Source organism: Bombus terrestris, chromosome 4 (genome assembly GCF_910591885.1).
Source record: "Bombus terrestris chromosome 4, iyBomTerr1.2, whole genome shotgun sequence".
Taxonomy (NCBI): Eukaryota; Metazoa; Arthropoda; class Insecta; order Hymenoptera; family Apidae; genus Bombus; species Bombus terrestris.
Window position 1 is genome coordinate 7,134,197 of NC_063272.1, and position 11,779 is coordinate 7,145,975.

Sequence of the window (11,779 nt, forward strand, 5' to 3'; positions counted from 1 at the left end):
AAATATCAAGATACACCAAGTTTTATAGTTTCTCGTTCCTAATCAAATAATACAAAATTACTGTGCAATAAAATCTATTATCTCTTATACTTACGTGTATATACATATATATAATGTATTATATATGTATACACAAATATTTAAATAATTCTCGTAAAATAATATGTCGAAGATATTCTTCGTAAGAATCGTAACCGATTCTCGCTTCACTCGTTCTTCGTCAATCAATGACTCGTGACGCGTGATTGTGAATGAGATAATAAATTGCGTACTTTACGCCTTACGCTACGTTACGAACGCGCATACGCGTCTATGTGGCGTATGGTGTAACTTGAAACATTCTAATTTCTCGCTTTTCTGTGCTCCCGATACAAGCGAAGCACAAAAGCGAGTAGTGGTATTCGCTTAAATCGGATATCTCGAGTACCCGGCTACTGGAACACATATTCGGTTTTATCTCGAGATAGTTCTCGAGATAATATAATTATAGGGTATTGCCTACAATTCTATCATAACCACTACTTTATAAATAGACCGAGTAAAAACAAAAATGGGTATTACCCGAGACACGTCGAGTAACAATGAACGTCTGTCTATTAATTACAATGCGTGTTACTTTCTCTAATAGACATTTGTCTCCCTCTACTAATTTTCCGAATAACAAAATTTCTTATGTCCTACTCGACAGAGAAAATTCGATGCATCACAAGAAACGCAATTTCTCTGTCCACGGTTCCCTGTCCAATTTTTAAAATCAAAATCATTATTCACAGATAAAATGTGTTAGCATCAAAGATAATATTACCGTAGAATTTAATATCTTCAGCAGTGTCACGTCTTTTGAACGTTTAAATTTCTGACATCTCGAAGAATATTTAAACACTTATCCCTCTAGAACTCTCGTGTTTCGTGATCTCTATGCAATGTTTGTATATACTACGTAAGATTTTGGCCCGATACAGACGAGCGATTTGCGACAAATCGCGACAGCGGCAACGGATTGAAAGGACGAGGAAATACATGCGTATGTGTATGCTTCATTCGTGAGGCATAATGTATTTCTCTATTCTTCCAACAGCATCGCAACCGTGTCGTACGCGTAAAATATCGCTCATCTGCACCGAGCCTTAGCCCAACGCTTGATTCGCAGACGATCGAACGCACGTTTCTGCTAAAACATGGGAGCCTGATAACTACAGAACAGGAATACGAGTGGTGAACCAATAGCCAAGAACGAGGCGAGACGAGAAGAACGCAGAATGGTGCTCAGTGAATGGAAAGTAGGAAAGTGTAGTTTGATAACGTGGCCTGGGGACGCTTAAACGTGTTGGTGAGACTTCGCTGGATTAAATAGCGAGTTTAAAGCTGTGTTGAAGCGGCACGTTTCGAAGCACGAAGGCGGAGATTGTTCAATAGAAAGATTCATCTGAATCTTTGTTTATCTTTTGTTTGATCTCTTAGCTATCTTTTACCGTTATTTGTCATTCTTCTCGCGTTAAGCAATATATGCACTTAATGAATACACAAATAGAAAATAATTTAACGAAACTTGAAATGATAAACAAGGAAACAGAAATGTTAATGAATGTAGATTGTTACAGTAAAATATTGTATTTTATGGTGTCTTAATTAAATTACAATTGTTATTATCATATCTGTAACTTTCGTTATATCGAATATATCGAGTGAATAATACTTATCTGTGTATATATACACGTACATCAAAGCATTCATAGCACGACATTTTTATACATCTTCTTCCAATAGTCGTGGCTATCTCTCATTAGATCTTTCTCCATTTTTAATTCTTGATTAATGTTAAGATAATTATCGTCGCTCCCCATTGGTTCCCAGTTTACTGTGACATCTCCATCTAATACTGACGTTGGATTTCTGAAGATTAACGTATAACACATATGATCGATAATTGGTAAAACATAATTGAATTAAAAATATGAATGTAGTTACGAACCTATCTTTTGCAAAATTCGTCCATAATTTGGTCATAATATTTGTCATTTTCTCTGCTGATGAACCTGGTTCTGGTAAATTCTTAAAATAATTGGAATAGAACAGGTAGCCTAAATCATCTCCATGCGCAACACCTGCATTTAATAATAATGTATTATTAATAAATGAATAGTAATGAAATTATAAATAAATAATTAGCAAGTTAATTAATTAGTAGATAGATCGTTAATCGAATTTTTTTAATTTTTCTATGATTTTAATAGGAAAAATAATTTACCGTCGCTAACACCGAAGATGCTTTTCATGAAACCAGTTGGTGCTTCGTAGGAAAATAAATATTCATAGATGGGAGCCGAAATCCGACTTTTCATGATATCGAGGGATAACAATACTCCAGCGTCAAAGTAAATGTCACTCATCATCTGCAAAATATACCCACTTTTAGAAAATAATTAAAAAACGATTTCGTTTGAGAAATCTGTAATTACTTTGGTATATTCGTTCAAGTTCTCCTTTGACGCTTTCTTGTCGCCAAAGTAAAATTGCTTTACGCTCTCTCCAGCTTTTTCCTTTTCATTCGTATCGGTGATATTCAAATCTTCGGGTAGAAATTTCTCTGCTTCAGTGTTCAATACCCCGATACCATCTATCATCACTAAAAAATTCAAATAATATTTGTGAGTGAACTATGAATTTTTAGATTACTTGCTTTAATGACGAAGAAATGCACCGCATTTGTCTGCGCTTGTACAGAATTAGAAAATGCAAAAGCGTACAAAATTTGTCTGCATTCATGGGAAATTTAAAGATGCAAAAATGCATAGAATTTTGATTCATTTATGTGGCAATTTAATTTTAGATATAAAATATCTAAAATAGAATATTTATTATAATGCCTAATCGCATTGATAATTATGTATTTATATAAAAATATGAATTTTTGTAATAAATACCTGCACTCTGTTTACGAGTTTGAAATGTTGGAAAGACGCAAATGTATTTCTTAAATAACTTTTATCAAGATGTGTATTTTATACTGGGTATGAATTGAGAAATGAATATCACATACGTTGCGCCATAAATGCACATTCATCGGCGACAATTCCGGATATTACAGGCACGTCCGCTATCCTTCCGTATTTTAATAGGGACCAAGGATCAGTTGGAAGGAACACGTCCTGTCCCAGGTCAACTTCGACAGATGGGATGAAAGCTTGCGAGTGTCCAGATAGGGTGTTCTATAATTCCATAAAAATCAAACATTTTTTACTTCTATCCGAGTTTCTCTCCTCTCGATGTCAAGAAAAAAGAATCATGATAATAATTCAAAATCAAATTAATCCATTTAATTCAAAGATTGATGGATAATTCAATATTAATTTGTACAATCTAATCCAAAGTCTAATTTCTATTTTTTTCTTTTTTTTTACTTTTAAATGCAGGAAATATGATCGTTCGCAGAATTGTTCAATTATAAAAAAATTGAAGGATAGAAAGTAAAATAAAGATCACAATATTTTTATTAATCGGATACCTGATCTTTCATTATTTCATTGCTGGCTGCGATGATATCTTTAACGTGAAAATCGCTTAATTTGCTAACTAGTTCCGCAGAATCTGTCGTATGTATACCAAGGGCATCTCCTAACATGAAAGCCTGTTCTCTTGGATTATAAGTTATCGCCCATGGATTAAGAATTGATCCACTCTGTTGTATAACCCCACTGAATAAACCTATGATGTTACAAAATAGTTAAAATTACTAAATAACGCCTCACTTGCGCCTCTAAAAAGTTACCTGCTCAAAAAAAAAACTTTCAAAAATGTTTCAATTGTATATTGTAAATATATCGTATATGTTTCTAAGTATACGAAATAAGAATTTTCACTACCTTCAGACATGGGAGATAACATATGATACTGAACAGAAGCTCCACCAGAGCTATCACCGAAAATAGTAACTCTATTCGGACAACCACCGAAGAAATGTATGTTATCCTTCACCCATTTCAACGCCATAACTTGATCCTTCAACCCGGCATTTCCAGGAGCGTTTTTATCTGCCGTGTTCAAAAATCCTACAATAAATAGCAATTACATAGTAAATATCTTCTTCAATTAAAATACAACAGATTTATCGTAAGCAAAAATTTTTGAAAGCTACCGTTCATTTCAATAAAGTTCATTACACTTACCAAGCGCCCCGTGTCTAAAATTAAAGGTAACAAGCACAACATCGTTCTCGACCAGAAAATCTGGTCCAAACAAAGTATCGTCTCCCATACCACCGTTCCAGCCACCGGGATAAATCCATACCATAACAGCTTTGCGAGCTTCCTTATCCAAAACTGGGGTATAAACGTTGAGAAAAAGACAATCCTCCTCACCCATTAGACCTTTTTTAACCAGACAATAAAATGGGCACGGAGGACGATGCCTGGTTGCATCGTACACTCCTTCCCATGGATCGGCCGCTTCTGGTAACTAAAATTTGTAAAAATATTTGACATACATGGAACATTTAGCTACTTATTCTTATAAATCATATTAAATTTTGTACAGTAACATCAAAGTGGATATCGAGAAATGAAATTTTATTTCACAGATTAGAAACGATTTTATAAAATTGCAAATATTCAAGATAAATTGAAGCACTGGATATCCGCAGGTGTAGTAAAATCTATTGCAAGATAAGAAATTGAATATGTTCCTACGTATTATCTCTACTTACCTGAAACTTCTGCGCTCCAACATTCGGTTTCGCATAGGGAATACCCTTAAAACTATAATACGGCTTGTTGTGCAGAATAGTTTCGGTTTTCAATCCCTTCAAGATCCCTTGAGGAATTTCCAGTTGCACATCCTGGTCGGCACAAACCCAAACAACCACGAATCCACAAAGCACGAACTTGGACAGCCACATTTCCAACTTCTGGCTAGGCTCAGACTTAGAACGTTGCTTATATACCTAGAGTGGATAATTCTGCGGAGAATACCAGGTATCCTCTAAAAGGACAGAAAACACGAAAAAATGGATTACATAAACAACGTGGAAACGTGATTGTGATCGAGGATGAACGAGTTTTCACGATTCCACACAGGACAGATTTTTCCCTTGTTTGTCGATCATAATAATAGCAACGACGATGATTTTTCGGATAGCTAAGTATCGGATATCCTGAATTTATCCTAATCGCTGTCAAGTCATCGTCTATTGTATCCGAGCGAAAAAGCTTCCGGAATTATCGTGGAAAACGAACGAGTCTGTACATCGGCTAAATGTATGTTTTCAACTGAATTGTCATTATATTATGCAGAATTTCGCAATTAGACACGCTCGCGTAGCCAGGCTTTAGAAGTTATCGTGAGGAGGGATGCTAGCGAAAATTATATAATATTTCAAATCTCTGACAACCTTACAAATCATTTTCTCATTATAATTGCTTAATTTCTTAATGTTTGATAATTTATTTCTAAATAGTCCCTTAACTGATTGTAAGTATACAATTGTGTCAAGCATTATATGTAGTCGATTATTAGCAACTCTCAGTCAGTTAAAATCATAAATTGAGTTTTGTGATTTATAGAAAAGATTCGGTATGTTATTAAAATGTTAATGTTTGATTAAAAGTTACTAAACTACCTTTCATGAAGCAGAAATCATTTTAATCATTTCTTCATTTTTAATAATATTTGGGGACCACAGAAGTAAAACGCTATAAATTACATTTTTGTTTTTCACATGAGAACGATTTTAAAATCCAATATTCTGTCAACATATCACATATATTACCATAACTGTCTTCTCATTAAATTTCATTACGAAATTCTCTTCGTAAATATTTACATCAAAAATATTGACTTCGATAATCTCAAAAAATATTTATTTCAAAAATATTGATTATCATATCTTAGGTATATTAGATATATGTTTCTCCAAAACAGTTAACGGATTAGTCATCTATTGCTAAGATACATATATTTTATATATATTTTAATCATATTATATCAAAATACACTTCAAACAACCAATATATATATATATAATATATTTTAACCATATTATATCAAAATACACTTCAAACAACCAAATAACACCAAAATTAAAAAATCAACAAAATTCTATTTATTATATTTTCCTCTGTTACCACTATTTATAAGTATACGTTTAGAAAAAAACGCATCTCAATTGCATAAAACGTGCTATTAACCAACTACAATTTATGATTCATAATTTCTTGAAAGGCAAGTAGTCGCCTAAGCCCTTAATGTTCGGAATTAGAATCTAACAGCTATTTTCGTTACTTACATAAACCCTCATGCGATTACGATTCCATCAAGACCATACACGTACGTGAAAGATACCTTATAATTTTACCTGAGACTATCATTAAGACAGAGGGACGAACAGCAAGAACGTTCTCCGTTTTGTAAACGGAAATAGGGGAAAAGTTTGATAGCGTGTGGCGTTTGCCGTTGGTGCACAAGATGGAAAACTCGCGGGGGTGAAAATTGTAAAGTTACAATGGGGTAAAACCTACCTGCGAAGCGTTCCTACTTCCCTAGTAACATATTTAATATTACTTGATATTTACGTTAAATTATTAAATTAAACAATTTGGTAACCCAGTTACCCCTTGCACGAGATGCAATCTCGACGAAGGGTTTCTCTTCCTCCTCTAATCTCTTGCATCGTATCGATTTTCTCCGAATTCAATATCAGACAGTTCTATTTAGTATTCGAATAAATATATGATTTAATTGGAATGAAACAATTGGATCGTTTGATCGAATAATTAAAGACAAATTTTTTATAAATATGATTGATGTGGAGAAATAGGGTGGAAATGCAATATTATTAATGTAAAATAGTAAAGAGCTACCTACGTAGAAATCGATCGAAACGTGGATTTCGGGATGGTTGACCTCTTCGGAACAGATGCTTGCCTGTTATACAAGCACCACTTAGTACCCTCTGGATTCCCACAGGATGTGCGTGTGTCGTCCCACAGACGTTCTTGTTCTTTTATTAACACCGTGCATGTCAGTGATCGATCAATATTTGTTATTTAGGATGCGATGAAAATTCGTGGACGATGGATTGTTGCAAAAATGTAGATCGTATAATATCACTGTAGAATAATTGTATGAAAGTAAAAAAAAATTGCAAAATAAAAATGTCTACATGTTATATTACCTTGTTATATATATAGCTGTAATAAACCTTGAAAGAATAACAAAAATATATAGAAAATTCAATCTTTCTCGTCAAAAATTTTAGATGTTTAAGATTAATTTTAAATAAAAATAAGTAAATAAGAAAGAAATATGAATTGGCCTATTTGAATATGATTGTGTAGTCAGATTACTGGATAAAACTAAATATGTAAGTTTGAAATTGAGTATGATATAATGGAGACTCAAAACTAATCAATTCTTGAAATAATAATCTTTCGTTTGATAAACTAGAATAATTATAGTTGTCGATAATCTTTTACGAATTGTGCGATTTATACGTATACACTTTGAAAAATCATTATATTTTGAACTAATCATATGTATGAATATAGCTTTACTGTAGAATTATTAAAAATATTTCTCATTATATTTCTACTGACTATTTTTATTTAAATAAGGCATATACTGTATTATTATTTGTAATCTAACTTGCTGCATACAATGTATAGCATTAATAATCGTATCTTTAATAAATTTTAATGTTAGTAATATCTCTTTGTATTCGGAAAAATATATTATTGATGGATGTGACCAAATGTTTTAGAAATAAAATTTTCAAACTTGTATGTCTAACTAGCTATTATATATTTATAGAGTTGAACTGATAAACAGGGGGCGTAGCTCAGATGGTAGAGCGCTCGCTTAGCATGCGAGAGGTACCGGGATCGATGCCCGGCGCCTCCAATTTCTAATTTTTTTTATTTGTTTTAAAATTAAAAAATCATTAAATATATATTTAATAATAAATATTTAACTAGAATTTGATATTCTTAACACAAATCAGATATATATGTATAACTTATAGTATGCCATAAATAAGCATGTAGAATGTGCTTGTCTTCTAATAGAGAAAAGCAACATTAAAAGGTTATTGTCCAAAATCATTAACTGATTCAAATAAAAATTTATTTTAACAACAATCGTAATTTCACGCAGGCTTGGCAGAGGCATATTATTTTCAAAATGAAGTCATCGTACCATTTCTCAATTACAATGGAGCAAAGAGATCCCACTGTTCGACTACGACGCACAAACAACCAATCAATAGACAAGATACTTCACTAAGATTAAAACAATTAAGATCAGAAATGACTAGGGTTGCTTCTATCCAAGGACCACCTCTTAATGGATACATCGTCACCTCCGATGACGCGCATCAGGTAATTATAATCATGTAGTAATATGAATCATTCATAACAGAATTACCACTAGTCGATAAAAAATCTTTCAAAAAGTTGAAAAATGAAATTAAAAAATTTATTTTTATTATTGTATCCACGGATTATCATAAGATTACGATTATTCTTTTCCCATATCCTTGAATTTTCAGACAATGAACTTGGTTTATCGTGGCCGCGACGGCCCTTTGGAGGTACATATATCATAATCGTGTGAGATTTCGAGTTTGCAGAATCTCGAAGCTTTTCGTAATCTCTGCTTTAATTTAACAAAAAAGAACATATCCCAATAAAAATCTGCCAAGTTTATTCCTTTTGAAACATTTTGTTATCAGATATTGAAGCTTTCTTTAATTTCGTTGCAGTGCTTTATCTAATAACGAGTGCTGCTCTTCTTTTATTAAGTAAATAATATATTAGCGGCAGAAGCTTAGTAAGCTTAGTGAAACAAATTTCTTATATAAGGTAATCAAAAATATATACGATTATATCATAATCTCTATCTTGATTAGAGCGATTCCCTGGATCCTCGTGATATGAGGAGAGAATTCATCACTGGATTTTACGGCAGCGCAGGAGAAGCTGTCATCACTTCGGACAAAGCTGTGTTTTGGACGGATGGAAGGTATTATATTCAAGCAGACCATCAACTTGATTGCAATTGGATTCTCATGAAACGCGGTAGAGCAGAAGTAAGTTCAAGATGAATTCTTTAATGAAGAATTTAAGATAGAATTTTGTTTGTTTATGAAAGAAAGAGAAGATTATTGCATATTTATTGTAAACATTTACTTTGTATAATACTAAATTATTCCTGAAAAGTACATATGTACGTAATAAATCGAAGCATTCTCGGCTAGTTTAATATTCTGCCGCTAGATGGCCAGCAAATTAAGTGACTTCTCGCAGGTTAAATGGTGTGGAAGGTATGATATAAAGGCTGCAACGACGACGAAAAGTTAAGATCGTACTTCAGTGGATCATTGCTGCAGTAGATCTTGCTTCAACACCTGCCGCAAGGTAGAATGAATACAACCACGATGACGAGGTGTAGCATCTTTTCCTGAGCGTGAGGAAGGCTTGAGAAATTGACTTTGTTTCGAATTCTCAGTCATCGATGATCGTTCACTTCTCATACTTAGTATGAGAAGGATGGGAAGGATGCTTTCTGAGTGGCTATATTTTTTTACTTTAAATAAATATGAAGATCTATTGTATATTTTTGCATAGCTTTAGAAAGAGCATAGCTTTAGAAAGAGTTTACTCGTCATTAATAATAAAGGATAAAAAAAAAGTATTGAAATAAAATTATTTTAAACTTCGTTACGATGTAATTAAATTAAATAATAACTGAAAATCGTAAATATGGTATAATGTAAGAAGTATTTTATAGTAGTTGAACATATAGACATTAATTTTTTATGTATGGTTTCTTTAATCAAAGTATAGAAAATTTTGTTTCTTATCCTTAAGAAAAAAATTGTTATATGTTGTATGCTATAAAAATACTACTGTTATTTACAGTCTTTCTTGGAAGTTTTTTTATTACGTAATTCCTATATTTTTATATTTATTTATTTTTGTGCCAAGCCCAATAATAAATTCTTTCGATCATATGGTAGGTCCCATCTATAACAGAATGGTTAATGCACGAGTTTCGCAGTCAAAGTTCCGTGCGTATTGGCGCCGATCCAACGCTTGTATCTGCCATCGATTGGGAAACCTGGGAAGATGAATTAGGTAATTAAACACATCCAAAAACATTTAACCTATCAACAACGAGTATCTACTTTAAATTTATACGTCCAGCTAATATCGTCTGTCATTTACTGTATCGTAGTGGTTCTAAAACGTCAAACACATCAATCCAAATAAACGTTAAATTCGTCATGTATTTGACTTTAGCGTCGGAAGAAACAAGAAACAACTAATAATTGATTCATACCCTACTTCAGTGAGCGTTGACTACTTCGCTATATTTCCCCTTCTATGCATCGGACTTCTTCGCACATACAGCTTTCCATTCGTTTTAGCTAACTGTGATAAACTAAATAATTCCATGACATTGATTAGTTTTGCGCCATTTCTTGCATTCGAAGTTTCATCAATTTTTATGAAAATTTACCTCCATCCAAACGAGGATGTTTCTGAATTAACAATAGCGTTCGTGTCCAGCGAATTCGTCCATAAGATTGGTTCCTGTCCGTAACAACCTGGTGGACTTGATCTGGCAGGTCGATCGACCGAATTACAATCCGCATCCAGCGTATCCGTTGCCGGACAAATATTCAGGAAAAGCTTGGCAAGACAAGGTCCAGTTGATTCGTATCGACATGATGTTATATAAGGCCGACGCGTTAGTTCTTACAGCTCTCGATGAAATAGCCTGGCTGTTTAATATTCGCGGATACGATTTGCCAAACACACCTGTCCTCAGAGCGTATGCGGTTGTTACTCATGGATCGATACATTTGTACGCACCGCGACACAAGATTTTAAGATCAGTGGACGAACATTTGAAGATGGACCTTTGTTCCCATGCAAATTGCGTGAAGTAAGTGAGATAACATTAATATCTGCTCCATTTCTGTACAAAAGGAACTGATAATAATACTAATATCATAACATAGATGCTAATCAAGCATTAAGCATAACTGCTGAAATTTTTGGGACAAGTCAATCTTTCCAAGCAATTTGAAAATACGACTTATAGTTGCAATTCAATTACTATATATAAAACTACATAGCGATTGATATGACTTTAAACGATGAATCAGAAAATATACGTGTATGAATTGATAGATTTTACTGTAATTATTCGATTATTATTTACATTACATTTATTGTTGGACGTAAAAAATAACTCTGTAGTTTTATGGAAGAAATGTATCTTCGTTAATAATCCTTTCACGTTTTGATGTCGCACGTTACAGATGGCATAATTACACTTCTATTTGGTACGACTTACGAACAATGTCCCAAGCTTGGAATTTAGTATGGTTGCCGATACGATGTGCTTACAGTCCAGGTGCCTCCATGGAAATATTTAACTCTGTACGTAATAAATTTAGCCACTTATTTGTTCCGAAGATCTATCAAATTATGATAAAAATTTTAAACAATGAAATATCCCAATTAATTGCTACGACCATACAAAAAACTGTAATAAAATTCATTCTTCTTTCATCAACCTCTGCGCATTGAGAACGAACCCCCATAATTTAACCATTCTACGCACAGCTAAAAATATGAAAACACCTTCTTGCCTATTTTAATGCGAAAAACATTTCAATACGTAGTATGAAATATTAAACAAACTACGGTTGAGAAAGTACAGTAGGAATTCGAATACGGTTACCTCCTCGTTCGCGCCATTTTACCGAACACGCTGG

General features: G+C 33.2%; 2 protein-coding genes and 2 non-coding genes across 7 annotated transcripts in view; 3 read left to right on the forward strand and 1 right to left on the reverse strand.

Moving 5' to 3' along the window:
* The window catches only part of LOC100645075 (xaa-Pro aminopeptidase 1), a 45,444-nt gene that overhangs the window by 30,474 nt on the left and 3,191 nt on the right, over positions 1–11,779 (forward strand). For all 4 annotated transcript variants that reach the window (XM_048404831.1, XM_048404827.1, XM_048404828.1 and 1 more), the window contains 5 exons: positions 8,146–8,369; positions 8,900–9,079; positions 10,010–10,127; positions 10,563–10,941; positions 11,321–11,441. In XM_048404831.1, the coding sequence (XP_048260788.1) occupies positions 8,146–8,369; positions 8,900–9,079; positions 10,010–10,127; positions 10,563–10,941; positions 11,321–11,441 (1,022 nt within the window). The remainder of the gene's footprint in view (positions 1–8,145; positions 8,370–8,899; positions 9,080–10,009; positions 10,128–10,562; positions 10,942–11,320; positions 11,442–11,779) is intronic.
* Positions 1,589–4,919, reverse strand: LOC100646291 (esterase FE4). Its single transcript, XM_003395149.4, has 9 exons — positions 4,703–4,919; positions 4,167–4,455; positions 3,864–4,049; positions 3,506–3,705; positions 3,041–3,209; positions 2,460–2,626; positions 2,249–2,393; positions 1,973–2,105; positions 1,589–1,893 (listed from the first exon to the last, which is right to left on the reverse strand). The coding sequence occupies exons 1-9, from the start codon at positions 4,892–4,894 to the stop codon at positions 1,731–1,733; spliced, it is 1,644 nt and encodes a 547-aa protein (XP_003395197.1). The 5' UTR covers positions 4,895–4,919; the 3' UTR covers positions 1,589–1,730.
* On the forward strand, positions 7,821–7,893 carry TRNAA-AGC. Its single transcript has one exon. It is a non-coding gene; the product is annotated as a tRNA-Ala (tRNA).
* On the forward strand, positions 9,349–9,564 carry LOC125385056. Its single transcript, XR_007223998.1, has one exon. It is a non-coding gene; the product is annotated as a small nucleolar RNA U3 (small nucleolar RNA).